The sequence below is a fragment of the Mus caroli genome, unplaced genomic scaffold (assembly GCF_978045245.1).
Source record: "Mus caroli unplaced genomic scaffold, Mus_caroli_1 scaffold_13, whole genome shotgun sequence".
Classification (NCBI taxonomy): Eukaryota; Metazoa; Chordata; class Mammalia; order Rodentia; family Muridae; genus Mus; species Mus caroli.
The window spans coordinates 119,774,996-119,792,548 of record NW_028227268.1 but is presented as its reverse complement, the minus strand read 5'-3'; the positions used below and the strand labels follow the sequence as shown (position 1 = coordinate 119,792,548).

Genomic DNA, 17,553 nt, shown 5'->3' with positions numbered 1-17,553 from the left:
GGGGGATCCAGAGTGAATACAAGAAACACAGGATTTCTGTCCTGAAGCTAACTGTCTTATGTGGACATCTTGCAAGGATGGAGGAGATCCATCTAATACCTTCAATCTATTGATCCCTCAGACCTTGGTTTCCAATTGTTTAGTGCTTGGAATGTGTTGTTCTGGTTTGGAGTAAAGCCCTGAGAAAAGGGATTTCTATTTCTGAAATACTTAACTTCCAGCTACACATACCTTTCAGTGGAATAAGATTTAGTGGAATTGGAGTTTGTGCAAGTGGAATTATGAGTCATGTTCCAATCTTGCTGTGGAAACATGTTGTTTTATTTGAGGAAGGGTTGTGGTTTGATCTGTCAACAGCCTTGATTGGGCCTCAAGTGCATTGTGCCTTGGGTGTGGAGAAGAGAGTGCCTCCAAAGTGTCCAGGGGCTTGGTTTCTGGGCTTTGATTTCTTCTCAGGACAGGAACCAAATGTTAATAATAAGCACTTAACCATGTACCAGGAGGTACTGTGCTAAACTTCATATGGATGATAATCATTTTAGCCTATGATAGGTGGGTTTTATTAACATTCTCAAATGAAAAAAAATTGAGATGTATAGGAGTGAATTGACTTGCCTAAGAGTGTACAGGTGTTTCTGTGAGAGTGAAGATATGAACCAGATCTTTCTGATTAGAAAATGGAAGTGACTGTCCAATTCACTTTGGTCAGACAAAGGTTCGGATCTTAATCCAGCCATTTAGTCATTAAAGTTGTGATTTCGCCGGGCGGTGGTGGCGCACGCCTTTAATCCCAGCACTTGGGAGGCAGAGGCAGGCGGATTTCTGAGTTCGAGGCCAGCCTGGTCTACAGAGTGAGTTCCAGGACAGCCAGGGCTACACAGAGAAACCCTGTTTCGAAAAACCAAAAAAAAAAAAAAAAAGAAAAAAAGAAAAAGAAAAACACACATACAAATAAAGTTGTGATTTCTTATAAATGATCATACTTATCAAGTAGTTAAGGATTAAATGTTATTACTGCTTTGAGAGTCCCCAGTCTGTGATCACAATGGAAACTTCCCCAGAGGATTCTGAAAAGGTAATCTAAGACCTAGGAAACTGAGGTCTCGATATCCTATCTATCACTTTTGCAGACTCAGCTTTAACTTTCTGATGTTTCCTACCTAGAAAATGAGGTTCTAACTTGTGATATTCCCTCAGGAGCCAGTAAAACATAACTCAGAAAGTGCTTAGAAGACTGGGAAGAGACTTAGAATGTAGTTATCAACATGTTGAGGAGGTTTGAGGAGGTTCTTGTAAAGGTCTCATTGAATTGGAGCCATCTAGTGTTCAACGTTCAGAAGTTAGATGAGGTGATTTAGGGTGAGTATAGGATTGATCAAGGAAGATGATGTTTTAGGGTTTCTGCTAATCAGACTCTATAATCAGGATCAGAAACAGAAACAAACAAATGAAAAGTGTGAAGAAAGATTTGTCAAACTTGAGTGAGGGCAGTGCTGTCCACAAGCTGTAGGGAAGGAGGGAGTATACTGAGATTTAAGGAAAATGAGCCCTGTCATCAGGAAAGATAATTGACAGCTCTAAGGGTATCTATGGAGTGTCTTGGGAGTTGTTGAGAGTACTGGGAAATGGAATGTGACATTCATTTGTATGCCTGGCATGCCAGGCTGGAGTGTATATAGAGATTAATGAGGCTCCCTACCATTGTCTTTCCCAGGGGTGTTGTAAGGACTAATGAGAGAATAGCCATAAGACTCAGAAGCTGCTCAGAAAAAGGGAAGTAAATAGCCTCATTGTTGAGTACATAGTCCTTGTGCTGCTGCTTCTTACTTCTGCCCTGCCCTGGGCTGCCTGGAAAAGCCTGTCTCAACCTGTTCTGTAGAAGGATTAGCATGGCCCAGAGGAAGGAAGCCACTGATTCCATTTAGACTTTTGCCAGATGAATTTTGTTTTCCATTGACTGTGGGGATTGAATCCAGACTCTTGCCCATGCTAAGCAAAGGTTCCGCCACTCTGCTCTATTCCAAGCTTAAACTTTTGCCTTGTTGAAGACAAACTCAAGGCTGTAGAATAAGCTCAAATAGCAAAGCAATTCTGATACAGAGAACGGCTATAGTTACTGGACATGGATGTAGGCCTTGATCTTCAAAGATCAAATTGCATTTGTATTTGGTAAGTGTTGCAGTCATACTGGGTTTTGAAAGACTTGTGAGACTGGTCTTTGACACTTCTTGACAGTATTGCCATTTCATGAGTGGACAGGAAGGGACAAAAGTGTTAGTGAAGGAAGGGCAGGATAGGAAGAGTGTGTGGCCACAAAAGATGATGATGACTTCAAAGTGTCAGCTGCAGAGGGAAATTTGATAACGTCATAGAGTACCCCATGAACCTAGAGCTCAAGCGTGATCCTTTGTTGGGGTTGTGCCAGTAAGCTGGGAAGGAAGCTAACCTAGGCAGGGCTTGGCATCTTGGTGAATATGTTCTAGAGGGATTGTGAGTAACCTGAAACCCTTGTATGGAAGGGAACTTTGCTCAAGGAGGTTATAAATTATAGACTAAGGGATTAGAGACCCTTCAGAAGGCACAGCAAGGAGTGCTGGCTGAGTGGAAGGGAACAAGGGCTGTTGGAAGTCTGGAGGAGAGCTCTCTAATCAGCTGCGGTTGTGCCTGGAAGGTGTGCTCCCTTTTCAGATGAGCTCTGAGTCTGTAATCTGTTTTTTGTTTCCCTTTCAGGGGCTCAATGCGGATTGGGAAGGATTTTATCCTTTTCACTAAGAAGGAAGATACCATGACCTGCCTCTTCCTGTCTCGCACCTTTCATGAGGAAGAAGGCATTGATGAAGTAGGTTTTATCCTTGTGGCCTGAGTTGCTCCTTGACATTTACTGGGCTTGTCTCTGGTTCTGAGGTCCGTGGAACTGTAGAATTGGAGCAGGTGCCTGTTATTACAGGATGAGATGGGTGATGCATTGGTACCTTTATGTCAGAGGAAGTAAAATCTCAAGGTACTTCACACAATGGCTCTTCTGTTTCTGAGAATGAGACTGAAGTGGTAAGAAATAAGAGTTGGATTTGAAGCTTTTCCGTATCTGCAGGGTACTCCATTTCTGTGGAGAGTGTCTCCATGGACTGTTAGCAGAGCAGGTATTTTGAACTTTCCTAACTGATTGGAAATTATAGCTGGTGGTAATAATGGAATATCAGTGCCTTTCCCCATGATGATTATTTTATGGAGTATGTTGTGAACACATTTTCTTTTTGAGGAAGTGTGTTGATGGAATTTATATAGGAAGCCATGAGTCAGACCCTAACCAGGCGGTAAAGCAGGTGAGTATATGGAAGACATCACCAGTATGATCTTCATTATTAGCGCTCTCCACCTGGTGTTATTAACAGATGCTTCCTTGCCCCTGTAATTATTACTGTCCTGGAAGATAGGCTTAGTAATAAATCTTAACTTATAGAATATATTAGTGATAGGGGCTGGCAAGATGGTTCAGGAGTTAAGAATACTCGCTGCTCTTCCAGAGGACCATATGGCAGCATACTACTGTCTGTAATTTTAGTTCTAGAGAATCTAATACCCCCTTCTGGCCTCTGTGGGCACCAGACATGCATGTGGTGCATAGACACACATGCAAACAAAACATCCTTATACATTAAAAAAAACCAAAAACCTGTGAGCTAAACAAAAACCTACCTGATTTGATTCTCTTTGTGGTCAGGTGACTCACACTAAAGAGCAGGTTTTCTCTTTTGAGACAGGATTTAACTATGTAGTTCTGGTTGGCTAGAACTTATTATGTATACCAGGATGGCCTTGAACTCACAGAGCTCTACTTGTCTCTGCCTGCTGAATGTAGCAATTAAAGACATATGCCACTGTTTTTGTCAAGAATGGGAGTAGGGAAAGTTTGTCCAGTGTCCTTTCAGGTCTGAGTAAGAGGCTTGCTAGGGACCTGTGTAGAAATTCATAGTTGCCACTTAAGTAGATGGTCCAGTTGAGAATTTCAGTTTGTTCCTCTCTGTTGGTTAGCAGTGATTGGATTTGTACTTGTCTTGTTGAAATCTGAGAATAAATTTGTGGCAAACTAATTGATGTTAAAATAGGAACCTTTTCCTACCATTTTTAGTTATCCAATCAGTGGATTTTTTTTTTCCACCTACTAGATGAGGTTTCTTACCTTATTCTGCATATTTGGAGGGAGAGAGATGCATGCAGTGAAGTTGTAAAAGACAAACCTGTTAGAAATGTCACCTGGTCAAAGAAGTCTTGGAGTGAGTCAGTAAAAACATCCTTTAACCTCTGAAGTTGATGTTGGGGAGAAAGATAGTCTTTGGAGAACAAGGCCAGGTAGAACCAATGCTTGGGGCCTTGTTTGAGTGAATGAGATTTTAATAAAGCAGTTCCTAGTATCAGATTTTCTTTAGAAAGTCCGTGTGGTTACTTTGCAGTGATTGGATTAGAAAGATTTGGGGTGGACCAATCAAGAGGCCCTGTTTATGGTAGCAAGCTGGGAGCTAAGAGAAATGGAGTTACCTTTTTAGAATGTGAGACTCTGATATAGTATTTGATAATTATTGAAGGAGGAAAAGGAAGGGATTAGAGAGACTTGGAAGTTCTGGTGTGGTGGTTGGAGCTAGTGGGCCATCTGGGGCTGGGGAAGAATGGAAGAGGGGTATTATGGAGGGAGGACGGTGTAAGTTAGTGTAGGACATGTAAAGTGAAGTGTATGGAGTTTGGGGGCAATATTAGCTCTTGGCTGTCTGTCTGTCTGTCTGTCTGGTTACCTGCCTGCCTGCCTGCCTTCTTTCCTTTCTTTCCCTCTACATCCCTGGTCCTAGGCTCTGGAATTGATAGTAGTAGCAGATAACATCACTTAAAAAAGAAAACAGAGGGGCTGGTGAGATGGCTCAGTGGGTAAGAGCACCCGACTGCTCTTCCGAAGGTCCTGAGTTCAAACCCCAGCAACCACATGGTGGCTCACAACCATCCGTAATGAGATCTGATGCCCTCTTCTGGTGCATCTGAAGACAGCTACAGTGTATTTAGATATAATAATAAATAAATCTTAAAAAAAAAAGAAAACAGAGCAAGAAAAGGACTTGAGACCTAAGCAGACCACCATTAAAAGGTGTGGGTCAGGAGAAAGTCTAGGAAGAAAACTGGGAGTTTGGTGACATCAAAGCTGAAGGAGAAATGCCAAGTGGGAGTGATAGTGGAAGTCAGTGCCTACAGGTCAGAGTGGTGCTGTCCTCACCTGGGAAGGTACAGACGAGTTCATGGAATGCAAGTGTTACTTGATCCCTTGGTGGAACCGCTGGATTGAGATTTTTCCCTTACTTGGTGCTAGAAGATCACTGTTTTGGATTGTACTCTAGTGCAAACTCTGCCAAGATTTCAAAATAAGATCATTTTCAGTCCAGGAGGAATGTGTCCAAACCAGCCTTGTGGTTGAATGATTTCAGCATGAAGCTTTTCAGAAACAGCAGTGTTAGAGCTCCTGATGAGTTATCACGCGGGCCTGCATTAGGATGCTGCATCTCTCCTTTGTCTTATGTGTGGGCCATTTGGCTTGAGCCCATGACGTGCTTCATGTGGGTTCCTGCACAGAGAATCCCTTTACCAACCCTCAGACTACTACAGCTTGGAGCAAGGGATGAGGACGCGATGAAGCCGCTAAGAAAGAGTTTTGAAGAAAAGGGATTCTTTTCTAATTAGACATAAAATCAGATTCCATATATGTTGAGGAATTGTTACAATAAAGCACACTCCCATGTCGCCACAATTATAAACCAAAGTTAGAAGTTCTTAGGAACACCTGACCGATGTCGTCCTTAGTGTGCTGCTGGGGGAGATCACCACCTGGTAACTTTTAGGACGATCATGTTCTTTTTGTGGGCTGGCGGCATTATCTGTCATTGGTGTTTGTGTATTAGTTTGCTTTAGTACCTGTACACATGGACTGACAATGTAGAAATTCACTTGTATCTCTTTCAGATAATACTGTGTTTATGAGATCCATTCATATTTGTGGCTGTGCCTTTACTCTGTTTGATTACCAATGACTATTTCAGTTTAGTCACTCTGTAGTGGATATTTGGGTTATTCCTATATGTGTATGCTGGTATGTACATGCAGAAGTTCCTTTGGGTGTATTTACTCAGAAGTAGAATTGCTGAGTTGTAGATTATCGTTTGTATCTCTAGATTCACTGGATGATTGCAATTATATTTTTTCCTAGTGGTAAAAAGTAGAATTTTTACCAAATTAATGAAATGGCCAATGACATCCCAGACAGGCACACAGACTTTGGAGGCACAAACCAGCATAGTGACAGAAGTTTGGGGAAGGACCAGAAGCTATAAACCTGATGCCAGACTATACAACTGAAGGGACAAGAAAGCTGCTTGTTTTGGGGAAGGTAGCTCTGAAGCCCCAGTCACAGTGCGTATCTGTGCTAACCTCCAAAACAGGTGATTGTCCCATTGCCCACCTGGAATGCTCGAACACGGGAACCTATCACAGACAATGTGGAGAAGTTTGCCATTGAGACAGAGCTTGTCTACAAGTACTCTCCCTTCCACACTGAGGAGCAAGTGATGAACCAGTTCATGAAGATTCCTGGGAACAGTGGTGAGTAGGCTTTGGTCCTGCAGCCCAGAGAATCCAGAAACTCTAGATAGAGCCTTTGGTAATTTGGAGGGTGAGCCAGGGTTGGCTGGCAGAGAGAAAGGATTTCTGTTCCCCAGGAACACTGGTGATCATCTTTAATCTCAAGCTCATGGATAATGGAGAGCCGGAACTAGACATAATCTCAAATCCAAAAGATATCCAGATGGCAGAAACCTCCCCAGAGGGCACGTGAGTATGGCTGGGAAGGGTGGTAGGACCTGGAACTGGTCTTTATTTCCTTAGATGACTTCAGGGAAAGATAGAAGAGCCCCTTTCCTGGCTTTCTCTTGGTAGCAGTATTGATAGAGCTGAAAGTCTGAGATTTCCTGCCTGCTTCATATTAAAAGCAGGACAGTGATTCCTCAGGCAAGCTAAAGCAAAGATTAGTGATTCTCTAACTGAGGTCTCTGGGTCTAGGGGTGGTGAAATTGCACTGGGGTTCCTGTAATGGCCAGGTGAGGTGTCTCTTGGGGCACCTGTACTAGGGACATGACAGGGCAGGAGGGAGTACCTGTGATGAGTCAAAGTGGCATGAGAAGCCAGGATGTGAAATGAAAGGTGAAGAACTGCAGAGAGGAAGACTGTACATAGCTTTGGGCTTACTGTGGTGTGAGCGGCAGGATGTCTCAGTTCCTGCTTTCTCCAGGAAGCCAGAGCGACGCTCCTTCCGAGCCTATGCTGCTGTACTCTATATTGATCCCCGGATGAGGATCTTCATCCATGGACACAAGGTGCAGACCAAGAGACTCTCCTGCTGCCTATATAAGCCCAGGTAAGGGCCTAGCTCCATGATCTGGACTGGGAAATGGTGCCTGGCTGCATTTCTCTGGGGCATTGTTAGGGTGGTGCAGTGGGAAGCCTCTATCTAATACTGTTTACCAGAGAGACATTTTCTGGATAGGACAGATGTGACTGACAGGCTATTGGGTTGGTTGACCAGGCCAGTTAAAGGAAGTGCCTTCCGAGATATGGAGAGTGGCACAGCGAGCTGTCTTGTCTCAAGTTCAGGAGCCTATAGACCCTTTACAGGAAAGGCAAAGCCATGGCTTATTGCTGAGACTTGTTCCTGCTGTGAGATTAGTTGGCAATTCCTGGGAACAGTGGTGAGTAGCCTTTGGCCCTGCATCCCAGAGTATCTGGGAGCTCTAGAGCCTCTGGTAATGTGGAGGGTGAGCCAGGGTTGGCTGGCAGAAGAGAAAGGATTTCTGTTTCCTGGAACACTGGTGATCATCTTTACTCTCTTTAACCTGGTGAACACCAAAGACAGATTGGTTAAGGAATTGAGCTTGGATTTGTTACATCACAAGGAGCCAGGGCAACACCACATGGGAGGAGGCAGGGTGCTTCCTGAGCTGCTCAAGTTGGCTGCCTGCCCCACTGCTGCTTGGCCTTCAGGTTGCTTTTTCCACTCTTCAGGATGTACAAGTATACATCAAGTCGTTTCAAGACTCGGGCAGAACAGGAAGTGAAGAAAGCAGAGCATGTAGCACGGATTGGTAATGCTGCTCCCTGTGTTAGGAGGAGGGATGGAGCTGGGGGCACCGCTTATATCCGAAGCCTGGAGACAAGGCTGTTCTCCTAACTTAATCCACTTCCTCTCCAAGTCTGCCCGTATCTAGCCTTTGAAGTACTTTTCTCTAGACTTGAGTCTCTCCTCCCACTATTTCTAGGGCTTTATGAATGGCTGGAGTGGCATTAAATGCACCTCTAGTTTTATTTTAACAAACATCAATTCTTTGGCTTGACCAGTTGATATATCTTATACTTCATACTGCTTGTCCTGAAGCAGAAATTAAAAGGTTTTTTTTTCCCAGAATAACAGTAGTTTTCTTGGCTGTGTGATGAGGGTGATTGTCTAAAGCATTCTTCAGGCTCCAACTCATGCTGATGGTTGATCCCCATTGACTTTCATAATCCATTTGTAAAGCTTGAAAAGCATGTCAGAGGATAAATAATACTTCCCTTGGGGTTAAAATTTTTATTCGAGGTAGACTTATTCTCTGTCCCATGTTGGCCTCAAACTGGATTACTGGAATTAGAGACAGGTACCATCTTGATCATGACAGTTTTGAATGTCAGGCTTTGTTGTTGTTTGGTTTTTGTTTTTTTCTGAAGCAGTTCTTTAGTCCAAGCCCAGAGAATGCCCGTGTGGCCATTGCTTCTCTAGATAGCCTTTTCCTTGTTAGCATACACTCCTTGTGCAGCAGGGACTGCTCTGTGGATCAAGGAAGGACGACAGAGTTCTGAACCTTTGATTTCTTTTCTGTTTTAGCTGAAGAGAAGGCCCGGGAGGCAGAGAGCAAAGCTCGGACTTTAGAAGTACGCATGGGTGGAGACCTGACACGGGACTCCAGGGTAAGTCCTTAGACTCAAACTCTCTTTTATGGCATATGTGGTATTGGAATCCAGTGTCCTGAACTTAGTAAGATGAAGTGTCCCCCACAAGGTCACTTTTCTGTAGGAAGAAATAATCTTCAGGTATGTTTTAGCTTCCGGGTAACTAATATCAGTATAAAAACATCGTGTTACTTCATGTAACAGAGAGCACCTCCTCCATTCACCTGATGGTGGTACATTTGCAGGTGATGTTGCGGCAGGTCCAGAATACAGCCATCACCCTTCGTAGAGAAGCTGATGTCAAGAAAAGGATCAAGGATGCCAAGCAGCGGTAAGTACTTGACCAGTCTTTTAAAATTAGGTAGCATTTGCACAGACAGGTTGCCATTCGGCACCAAATTTACTTAGAGAAAGCAATCTCTGCCGTTTTCACAGATGTGGTCCAGTGCTTCTGCTGACAGGCAGAAGGCAGGCAGGTTGACACTTGAAACTTCCTTCACACTGTTTTACTTTTCTTATTCTTTTCTCCTAAGATTGCAAAGAATGCCCATTGTATGAAACTTGAAAAATATAACATATTTAAGTAAAAAATATGACACTCCCTTATTCTTCTGAAAATATGCATTTTATTTTTTTCTATGCTCATAATTCATTCTCCCTACTGGTTACGAATGTAGAATGATGCTATGGATTGGGTTTTGGGCTGTTTTATTTAGAATGTACTGTTTGCATCTAAATCCTCCTCCTCGCTGTGTATAGAGCGTCTCAGGATCGAGGGCGTGACTTCCTCGCTAGATCCCAGGTGGTTTCCTCACCACGCACGGAAGCTTCAGCTCACTTCGCTCTAACTTGTCACAAGATTTTCTTGACATATCATGACTATCTTTTGTATTTGTGTTAATTTTTTGCCTTTAAAACTGTTATATAAGTCAGGTGCAGTGGTGCATGCCTTTAATCCCTGCACTTGAGAGGCAGAGACAGGTGGATCTGTGTTGGAGGCTATCCTAGGCTACACAGTGAGACTCTTACCTTGAAAAACAAGCCAGACTGAAGTATTATTGTTATAAATTAGGATTTTGAGGAATGTAAGACTACTTTCTCTGCAAAGATTTGCAGCAGTTTTACAGTAACTCATTCATATTTAAATCCACTCCTACATTAAATTCTGTGTATACACAGAGGATCATGGGACAGTGCAGATCCTTATCAAATCTAACATCACATATTGAAGGGAGATGTAAAACTTTAGTACGTCTTAAATTAAACTTAACATACTATTTTCACTATGTTTTTCTGCTTATGAGTTAATATGCTTGATTTTTTTTTCTCTCTCTCCTTTATTAGAGCTCTCAAAGAACCCAAGGAACTTAATTTTGTTTTTGGGGTCAATATTGAACACCGGGACTTAGATGGCATGTTTATCTACAACTGTAGCCGCCTGATTAAGATGTATGAGAAAGTAGGCCCGCAGCTGGAAGGGGGCATGTGAGTACTTCAGGAGAGTTTTCCAGCCCTGGTGAATGGCAGAAGAGTTTTGGTGACAGTGCTATGACCTCTTTATCTTTGCAGGGCATGTGGTGGGGTTGTTGGGGTTGTTGATGTACCCTACTTGGTTCTGGAGCCTACGCATAACAAGCAGGACTTTGCTGATGCTAAGGAGTACCGGCATCTGCTTCGAGCAATGGGGGAGCACTTGGCACAGTACTGGAAGGACATAGCCATTGGTAATGTGACCAGGCCACTAGGCCTCAGCCTCTCTTTTATGAGCCTTAAGGTGCTTATGTGACTTGAGAGGGTGAATTTAGGAAGAGGATTTTACGTTGTTACATGCTTCCATTGTAATGTGTGGGCATTTGCCTTCTAGCCCAGCGTGGAATCATCAAGTTTTGGGATGAGTTTGGCTATCTTTCTGCCAACTGGAACCAACCCCCATCTAGTGAGCTGCGTTTCAAACGCCGGAGAGCTATGGAAATTCCAACCACTATCCAGTGTGGTGAGTTTTGTGGCAGGAACTCTCTCCAGACTCCTGTCATGATATTCTTGTCTGTAGTCTCAAGCTGGCCTTCTGACTTGAACTTGGGTTCCACAAGGAACAGGATCTGTTTGGCAGTGGCTTTGTGAGCAATCTTGAGGCCCACAGTTCCTCCTGTCTCTTAGTGAGGCGACAGTCGCCACACCTTAGAGACACTTCATATCACAGCTGGGCCAGGCTCAGTAGGTTTGCTACCATGTAGGGTTTAGAATGGATAACTGACTGAGCCCAGAGGAAGGAAGGACTGATAACATTAAGATTCCATGATATTTTTAATCCTTGCTGCAATCACTGTTCATAAGGTGAATCACTGTTTTGTAATAATAAAGAGGTTGAAGTTCAAGGACATCTTTGCTGGTGAGCCTAGCTCTGAGGAGCCAGGATTCCAGTAATTGTTGATAGTGTGGTTGACCTGTTGAGAGGGGTATTTTTTTTCTTGCAGATTTGTGTCTGAAATGGAGGACTCTCCCCTTCCAGCTGAGTTCAGTAGAAAAAGATTACCCTGATACTTGGGTTTGCTCCATGAACCCTGATCCTGAGCAGGACCGGTGAGCCTTTGTTTAACCGAGGTTGTGACCACTCTTCCCTCCCTGTGGTAGTTTACTTTCTCTTGCTGTGATTGACATCAGGAACAGAAGCAATTTAGCTACACTCCCAAGCATAGTCCATCATGTAGAAAGTCAGGCAGAGCCTGGTGTAGTGGCACACGCCTTTAGTCCCAGCACTTGGGAGGCAGAGTAACTCAGCTCGTGCTTAGCCAGCTTTCTGAGACATCCCGACCACCTGTCTAGGGATATTACTATCTATCCATAGTGGACTGGACCCTCCAACACCAATATAATTTAACAAAGCAGTCCCCCCCACCCCCACAGGCCAGCCTGATCTAGGCAATTCGAAATCCAGGCTTTCGTTAAGTCTATAATTAAAGCTAACTCGGACGTTCACCATGCCTGCCACAACACCTCCACTCTTGGGGTATTCCTCAAGGCCATTGTTTCCATAGCCTCACGTCTCTGGCTGCTGCAGGTTGTGTATTTCTAAGAAGGAAGAGTAAACATGTCCTATAACACATACCATTTTTATACATTGGAAGCTCTGCAGTGGTTGCAGGACAGCAAGTCTCTGTCCTCTTGGAGCCTTGTTTTGCTACCAGTCTCTCTCTTTACAGCTGTGAAGCTTCTGAACAGAAGCAAAAGGTTCCTTTGGGGACATTAAAAAAGGACCCAAAGACACAGGAAGAAAAGCAGAAGCAGCTAACAGAGAAAATTCGCCAGCAGCAGGAAAAGCTAGAAGCTCTTCAGGTATGTGGTCATGGGAAAGTGAGCATGGCCAGCCTGTGTCAGCAGTCTGTCCAGGACAGGAGTCTTCGGTGCCTTTCCTGTCCCTTCCATTCCCCATATGTTCCCACCAAGGTTTTTCAGCCCTGAGTTCTTAGTTCAAATGCTTCCAGTATACCTTATTAATTATTTAGATAACAAACCATTTTGCTTATATTTTCAAAATTTATATACTCAATGTATTTAGAATGTATAAGCATTCCAGAAAATAAATATCCTATCATAAAAGAAATCTCACCATTGATTCAGTAGTTTTATAACTTTGCATCCCTCCTCTTCGCCTCACCTCCCCCCGCCCCCATCTCTACCCACCAAGAACAGGAATTAACCTAGAGCTTTGTATGTGTTAGGCAGACACTACCGCTGAGTTAGTTATATCCCTGACCCTTTTCTTGCTTTTTATTGTATTTTTTCTTGGTACAGTGTCTCACTGAGATCAGTTTAAGTCCAGAGAACTTAAGTTTCTCTGGAGGAGCTAGGATCACCAGAAGTAGCGCTTTCCAATTTTGCATAAATTACCTACACATAAACATTTCTATAATTTTTAGTAGTCATAGGGAAGCATTTGTATTTAAAATATACACATGCTATTTTTTGTACATAATAATTTCTTGATAATTTGTAAGATTGGAAAAGAATTTGCAAAATATTAAGGCTTTTTAAAAGATTTCTCTCAAGCCAAGTATGATGGCGTACTCATTTAATCCCAGTACTTGGGAGGCAGGCAGATCTTTGAGTTTGAGGACAGCCAGGGCTACACAGAAAAACTGTCTTGAGAAAACAAATAAACAAACAACCAAACAAGAAAAATCTTCTTAAGCTGCCTTGCAGAAGATGCACTATTTTGTATTATTTTACACTTTTTAACCAGTGTTTAGAAAAGTAAGCAAAAAATAATTCTAATATTTGTTTTTGGTCTTTCAAGACAGGGTTTCTCTGTGTAATAGCCTTGACTGTCTAGAAACTTTGTAGACTAGGCTGGCCTCTAACTCATAGAGATTCACCTGTCTCTGCTTCCTAAATGCTGGGATTAAAGGCCTGTATCACCACCTGGCTAATTTTTATTTTTAAGGTTGATCAAATTTTCATGTGTACTTAATATTTTCAGTGTTTCATGATTTCAGTTTTTTTATTATTTTAAAATCATTGTGTGTGTGCTCATGTGCACATACATAAGGAATTTGAGTGCGGGTACTTGTTTATTCCAGAAGGCATCAGATCCTTGTTCCTAGTGATGGGACCTGAACTCTGGTGGTGCCCTACAAGACTAATCTACACTCTTAACCAATGAGCCATCTCTACAGCCCCCAATTTTATATTTGTTACAAAAGCATTTTTCTTTCTTCTCTGTCTGTACAATGCTCTATACTTACAAACTGGAAATGTCTTAAGTGTGTTGATCCCATCCAGTTTTCTGGCCTTATGACAACTTTACCAGAACTTTCCCACCTTTTTGGTCTCTTTTTTTTAGAAAATTTAAAGACTTTCCCCAGTCTCTCAGTTGATGAATCAATCAATCAATCAATCAATCAATCACATAGGTGCCCGTTTTTTGTGTCTGTGTATTGCCTTCCTAGTGATAATGAAAAGCTTTCAGAAATAGAACTGATCACCGTCCCAGGCACATAGTGAGGATCCAAAGAGATATTTCATTATACCAAGATATACAGTTTCATTGTTATATTTGTTTTTGCAGAAAACCACGCCCATCCGCTCACAAGCTGACTTGAAGAAATTGCCCTTAGAAGTGACTACAAGACCTACTGAAGTAAAGCCCAGGAACATAAGGGAGGCGGGGCTCTTCTGGTGTCTAAGCTCGGTTCAGTGTTCTGTCTGTGGGCTCTTTTTAGGAACCTGTACGGAGACCTCAGCGTCCTCGGTCACCTCCTTTACCTGCAGTGATCAAGAATGCTCCTAGCAGACCCCCTTCTATTCAGACTCCCAGACCAACTACCCAGCTCCGAAAGACGTCTGTTATCAGCCTTCCAAAACCACCCGCTACAGCAGCCCGAGGAGAGACTAGTACAGCTAGGCTCCTCCAGCCAACTGAGGCACCTCGAAAGCCTGCAAGCCCTCCCATCAAGACTGTACCCCGACCCACCCCTCCTGTGCACACACCCTCACTATCTTTAATCCCCAGTTCCAAGAGCCTTCGGGAGGTCCCTGCTCAAAAAGCCATCAAAACTCCAGTGGTCAAGAAGACAGAGCCACCTGTTAAACAGTCCGTGGTGAGATGCTTTCCCTCCTCCATGCTCCAGCTTATTAGCAGTGCTGTAGGAATCCAGGATCACTGAGCCTTAAAGCTTCTCTGATGCCCTGAAGAAAGTCTCCATAGCTGAAGAGACTTGCTCAGAACTAACACACATAGCACGTTTTTTACCTAGGGAGCTTTTCATTTTCTCTCAGCACAGCCAGCCTTGGTCTGCTGTAAACTTGAGTTGGCTTCTCATGGTGTGGGCATAGTTTGTTAACTTGATGACATATGGCTTTGGTATGCTATGGTAGTAGTCATTGTGTGTCAAGGAGGTCTCAGCTGGCTGGCAGGCAGGTTAATTTAAGCAGGGAAGAAACTGAGAAACCTGAGCCAGTTGTGGTCAGACCAGGAGGTTGCGTATGTATGTACTGAGTAATTCCAAGTGGGAATTGACATAGCTCCTCTGAGTAGTTCCTTTAAGCTACATAAAGTCTTCCTGCATCTTGGGAAGTGAGCGTGGTCAGTTCATGCTTCTACTCTTCTGCTGCAGGCAGCCTCAGGTCGGAAGCGGAGTCTTGCCGTCTCAGATGAGGAAGAGGCTGAAGAAGAAGCTGAGAAGAGGAGAGAGAGATGCAAGCGGGGCAAACTTGCTGTGAAGGAGGAAAAGAAGGAAGCAAACGAGGTGGTCGCATGAAGTCCCCAGGGATTGCCTCCCTGGGGCTGGGGCTGGGGCCGGGGCCATTAAAGAAGCTTCTAATAGACTGTTGTTCTTGCAGCTCTCAGACAGTGCTGGGGAAGATCACCCAGCTGAACTCAGGAAGGCTCAGAAAGGCAAGTCTGGGGAGACCCCTGTCATGCTGTGCTGGAGATGGGAATAGAACCTCCACTGTCAGCAGCTTCCTCCTGAAAGTTAGCAGCTTCCTGGCTTGGGCTCTCTCCCATAGTTGGTCCAGCTCTCCCTTCACAGTTTTTTTTGTTTGTTTGTTTGTTTGATTTGTGGCCCTAGAGGTTTTTGAGCAGATATTGATATTGTTCAGTTTGGCCTTGAGCTTATAATCCTCTGGATCAGTGTCCCAAGTGCTGGGATTAAAGGCATGTGTCACCATGCCTGGCTTGCTTTTTTATTTTTATGTTTTTACTCTTTTTAATACTAACTCTTTGGTGTTTGCCCTTGGCAAGTCATTCATCCTGTGCCTTGGCCCCATGCCAGATGGAAGAGGCAGCATTGCTAGGCCTAGGTGGATACCTAGGGATCCACCGGTACACTGCCTTTTACAGATACAGCCTGGCTGAGGTGAGGGCACTAATACAGTTCTCGTCTGATTCTCAGATAAAGGACTTCATGTAGAGGTCCGTGTGAACCGTGAGTGGTACACAGGCCGAGTCACAGCTGTGGAGGTGGGCAAGAATGCGGTTCGATGGAAAGTGAAGTTTGACTATGTGCCCACAGATACAACACCAAGAGACCGCTGGTAATGCCCTCTTCTGGGAGAACAGAATAGCAGAAGTCGGCTAGGGCAAAGAGAGGAGGTACCCCCGTGTTCCCTCCTAGCAACCTATTAGGATCCTAGGACAGATACGATAAGCTCTGTGTCCCCCGTAGGGTGGAGAAAGGCAGTGAAGATGTACGACTGATGAAGCCACCTTCCCCAGAGCATCAGAGCCCTGACACACAGCAAGAAGGTGGAGAGGAGAAGGGAGCTATGGTGGCCCAGCAGGCTGTGGCATTGCCTGAGCCTTCCACCTCTGATGGTCTTCCCATTGAGCCTGATACCACTGCCACCAGTCCCAGCCATGAGACTATTGATCTCCTGGTCCAGATTCTTCGGTTTGTGTTTCTTTATCCTTTTCCTTAAGGCTGACACTAATTCTTTACTCTTTCCATGCTATTCTGAGTTCCAACCCCTCTCTTCCTGCTTAGGAATTGCTTGCGGTATTTCTTACCTCCAAGTTTCCCCATCTCCAAGAAGGAGCTGAGTGTTATGAGTTCGGAAGAGCTAATATCTTTTCCTCTGGTGAGTCTGACCCTACTTTTGCCTTTTACACCTGAGCGCCTGTCATGCTTAGTATCACTGTCTCACCACGGTCGGAGTCGACAGGACTGATGTGCAAAAAAGACAGACAGCTTCACCGCTTGAGACCCCTTTACAAGTGCACCCCTCCCCTCCCCACTTCTTTCTCAGACCCGTCCTCGGTAACATTGATGAGATTAGACTCACTCTACCTAAAACGTGAGACTTGGAGAGAGGTAAAGAGAGATCAGTGGCATGTAGAGATGAGCATGAGAGCCCGGGTAGCTCAGCGGACTTTCTGTGTCCACCATCTTAACGTTTGCTAGAGGTGGAGTTGCTGCTTCTGGGTAGCTGGCCATAAGGCTGAGAGAAATGTTGCTGAGAGGCAGTGCCCAGAGAGTCTTGGCAGCTTGGGTAGAGAAGGAAAACCCTTATTTAAAAACCTAACCTAACAATCAAACAACTCCACTAGGGCTTCAAGTGCAGGGGACTCTGAAGTGGGGCAGGAGGCTTTGTGAGCACAATAGGCTGGAAAAGGTTGGAGAAAATGATACATCTTGAACCTCATTTTTATGTAGGAAATGGAGCTGAAGGAATTGTTGATCTGAACTATGCTGAGGGCCAGATAGTAAATAACGGGTTTGTAGGCTGTCTAGTGTCTGCTAACTACGAAGCTCTATAATTACAGCATGAAAGTAGCCAGAGGCAGGCTATCAAGCAATAGCTTTATTTACATAAACATGCAATAAGCTGATTGTGTCTGCTGCCCTTGCTGTTACAGGGGCACAAGACCCACCACATTCTTGTTACAGAGTAAGCCCAGCCCAGGCTTTGGCTTTTACCCTTGTTTAGACCAGGCTTTCCAGAGGTTCTAGGAGAATAGACATCTTCTTACAGTTTGATTTGTTACCTTTGGCATCAAATCGTGAAATTCAAAGCAAAAGCCATGGCACAGCAGAACCTCAGCAG

General features: G+C 44.0%; 1 protein-coding gene across 2 annotated transcripts in view; it reads left to right on the top strand.

Moving 5' to 3' along the window:
- The window catches only part of Morc2 (MORC family CW-type zinc finger 2), a 42,070-nt gene that overhangs the window by 21,004 nt on the left and 3,513 nt on the right, over positions 1-17,553 (top strand). The window contains exons 6-24 of one of the 2 annotated variants that reach the window (XM_021176584.3): positions 2,731-2,839; positions 6,474-6,633; positions 6,750-6,861; positions 7,319-7,444; positions 8,089-8,168; positions 8,945-9,027; positions 9,255-9,340; positions 10,354-10,494; positions 10,579-10,733; positions 10,874-11,002; positions 11,484-11,589; positions 12,210-12,342; positions 14,075-14,146; positions 14,229-14,606; positions 15,123-15,254; positions 15,349-15,403; positions 15,903-16,044; positions 16,176-16,400; positions 16,494-16,587. In XM_021176584.3, coding sequence (XP_021032243.1) covers positions 2,731-2,839; positions 6,474-6,633; positions 6,750-6,861; positions 7,319-7,444; positions 8,089-8,168; positions 8,945-9,027; positions 9,255-9,340; positions 10,354-10,494; positions 10,579-10,733; positions 10,874-11,002; positions 11,484-11,589; positions 12,210-12,342; positions 14,075-14,146; positions 14,229-14,606; positions 15,123-15,254; positions 15,349-15,403; positions 15,903-16,044; positions 16,176-16,400; positions 16,494-16,587 — 2,518 coding nt within the window. Of the gene's footprint in view, positions 1-2,730; positions 2,840-6,473; positions 6,634-6,749; positions 6,862-7,318; positions 7,445-8,088; positions 8,169-8,944; positions 9,028-9,254; positions 9,341-10,353; positions 10,495-10,578; positions 10,734-10,873; positions 11,003-11,483; positions 11,590-12,209; positions 12,343-14,074; positions 14,147-14,228; positions 14,607-15,122; positions 15,258-15,348; positions 15,404-15,902; positions 16,045-16,175; positions 16,401-16,493; positions 16,588-17,553 lie in introns of both variants that reach the window. The other variant, XM_021176583.3, reaches the window with a different exon arrangement.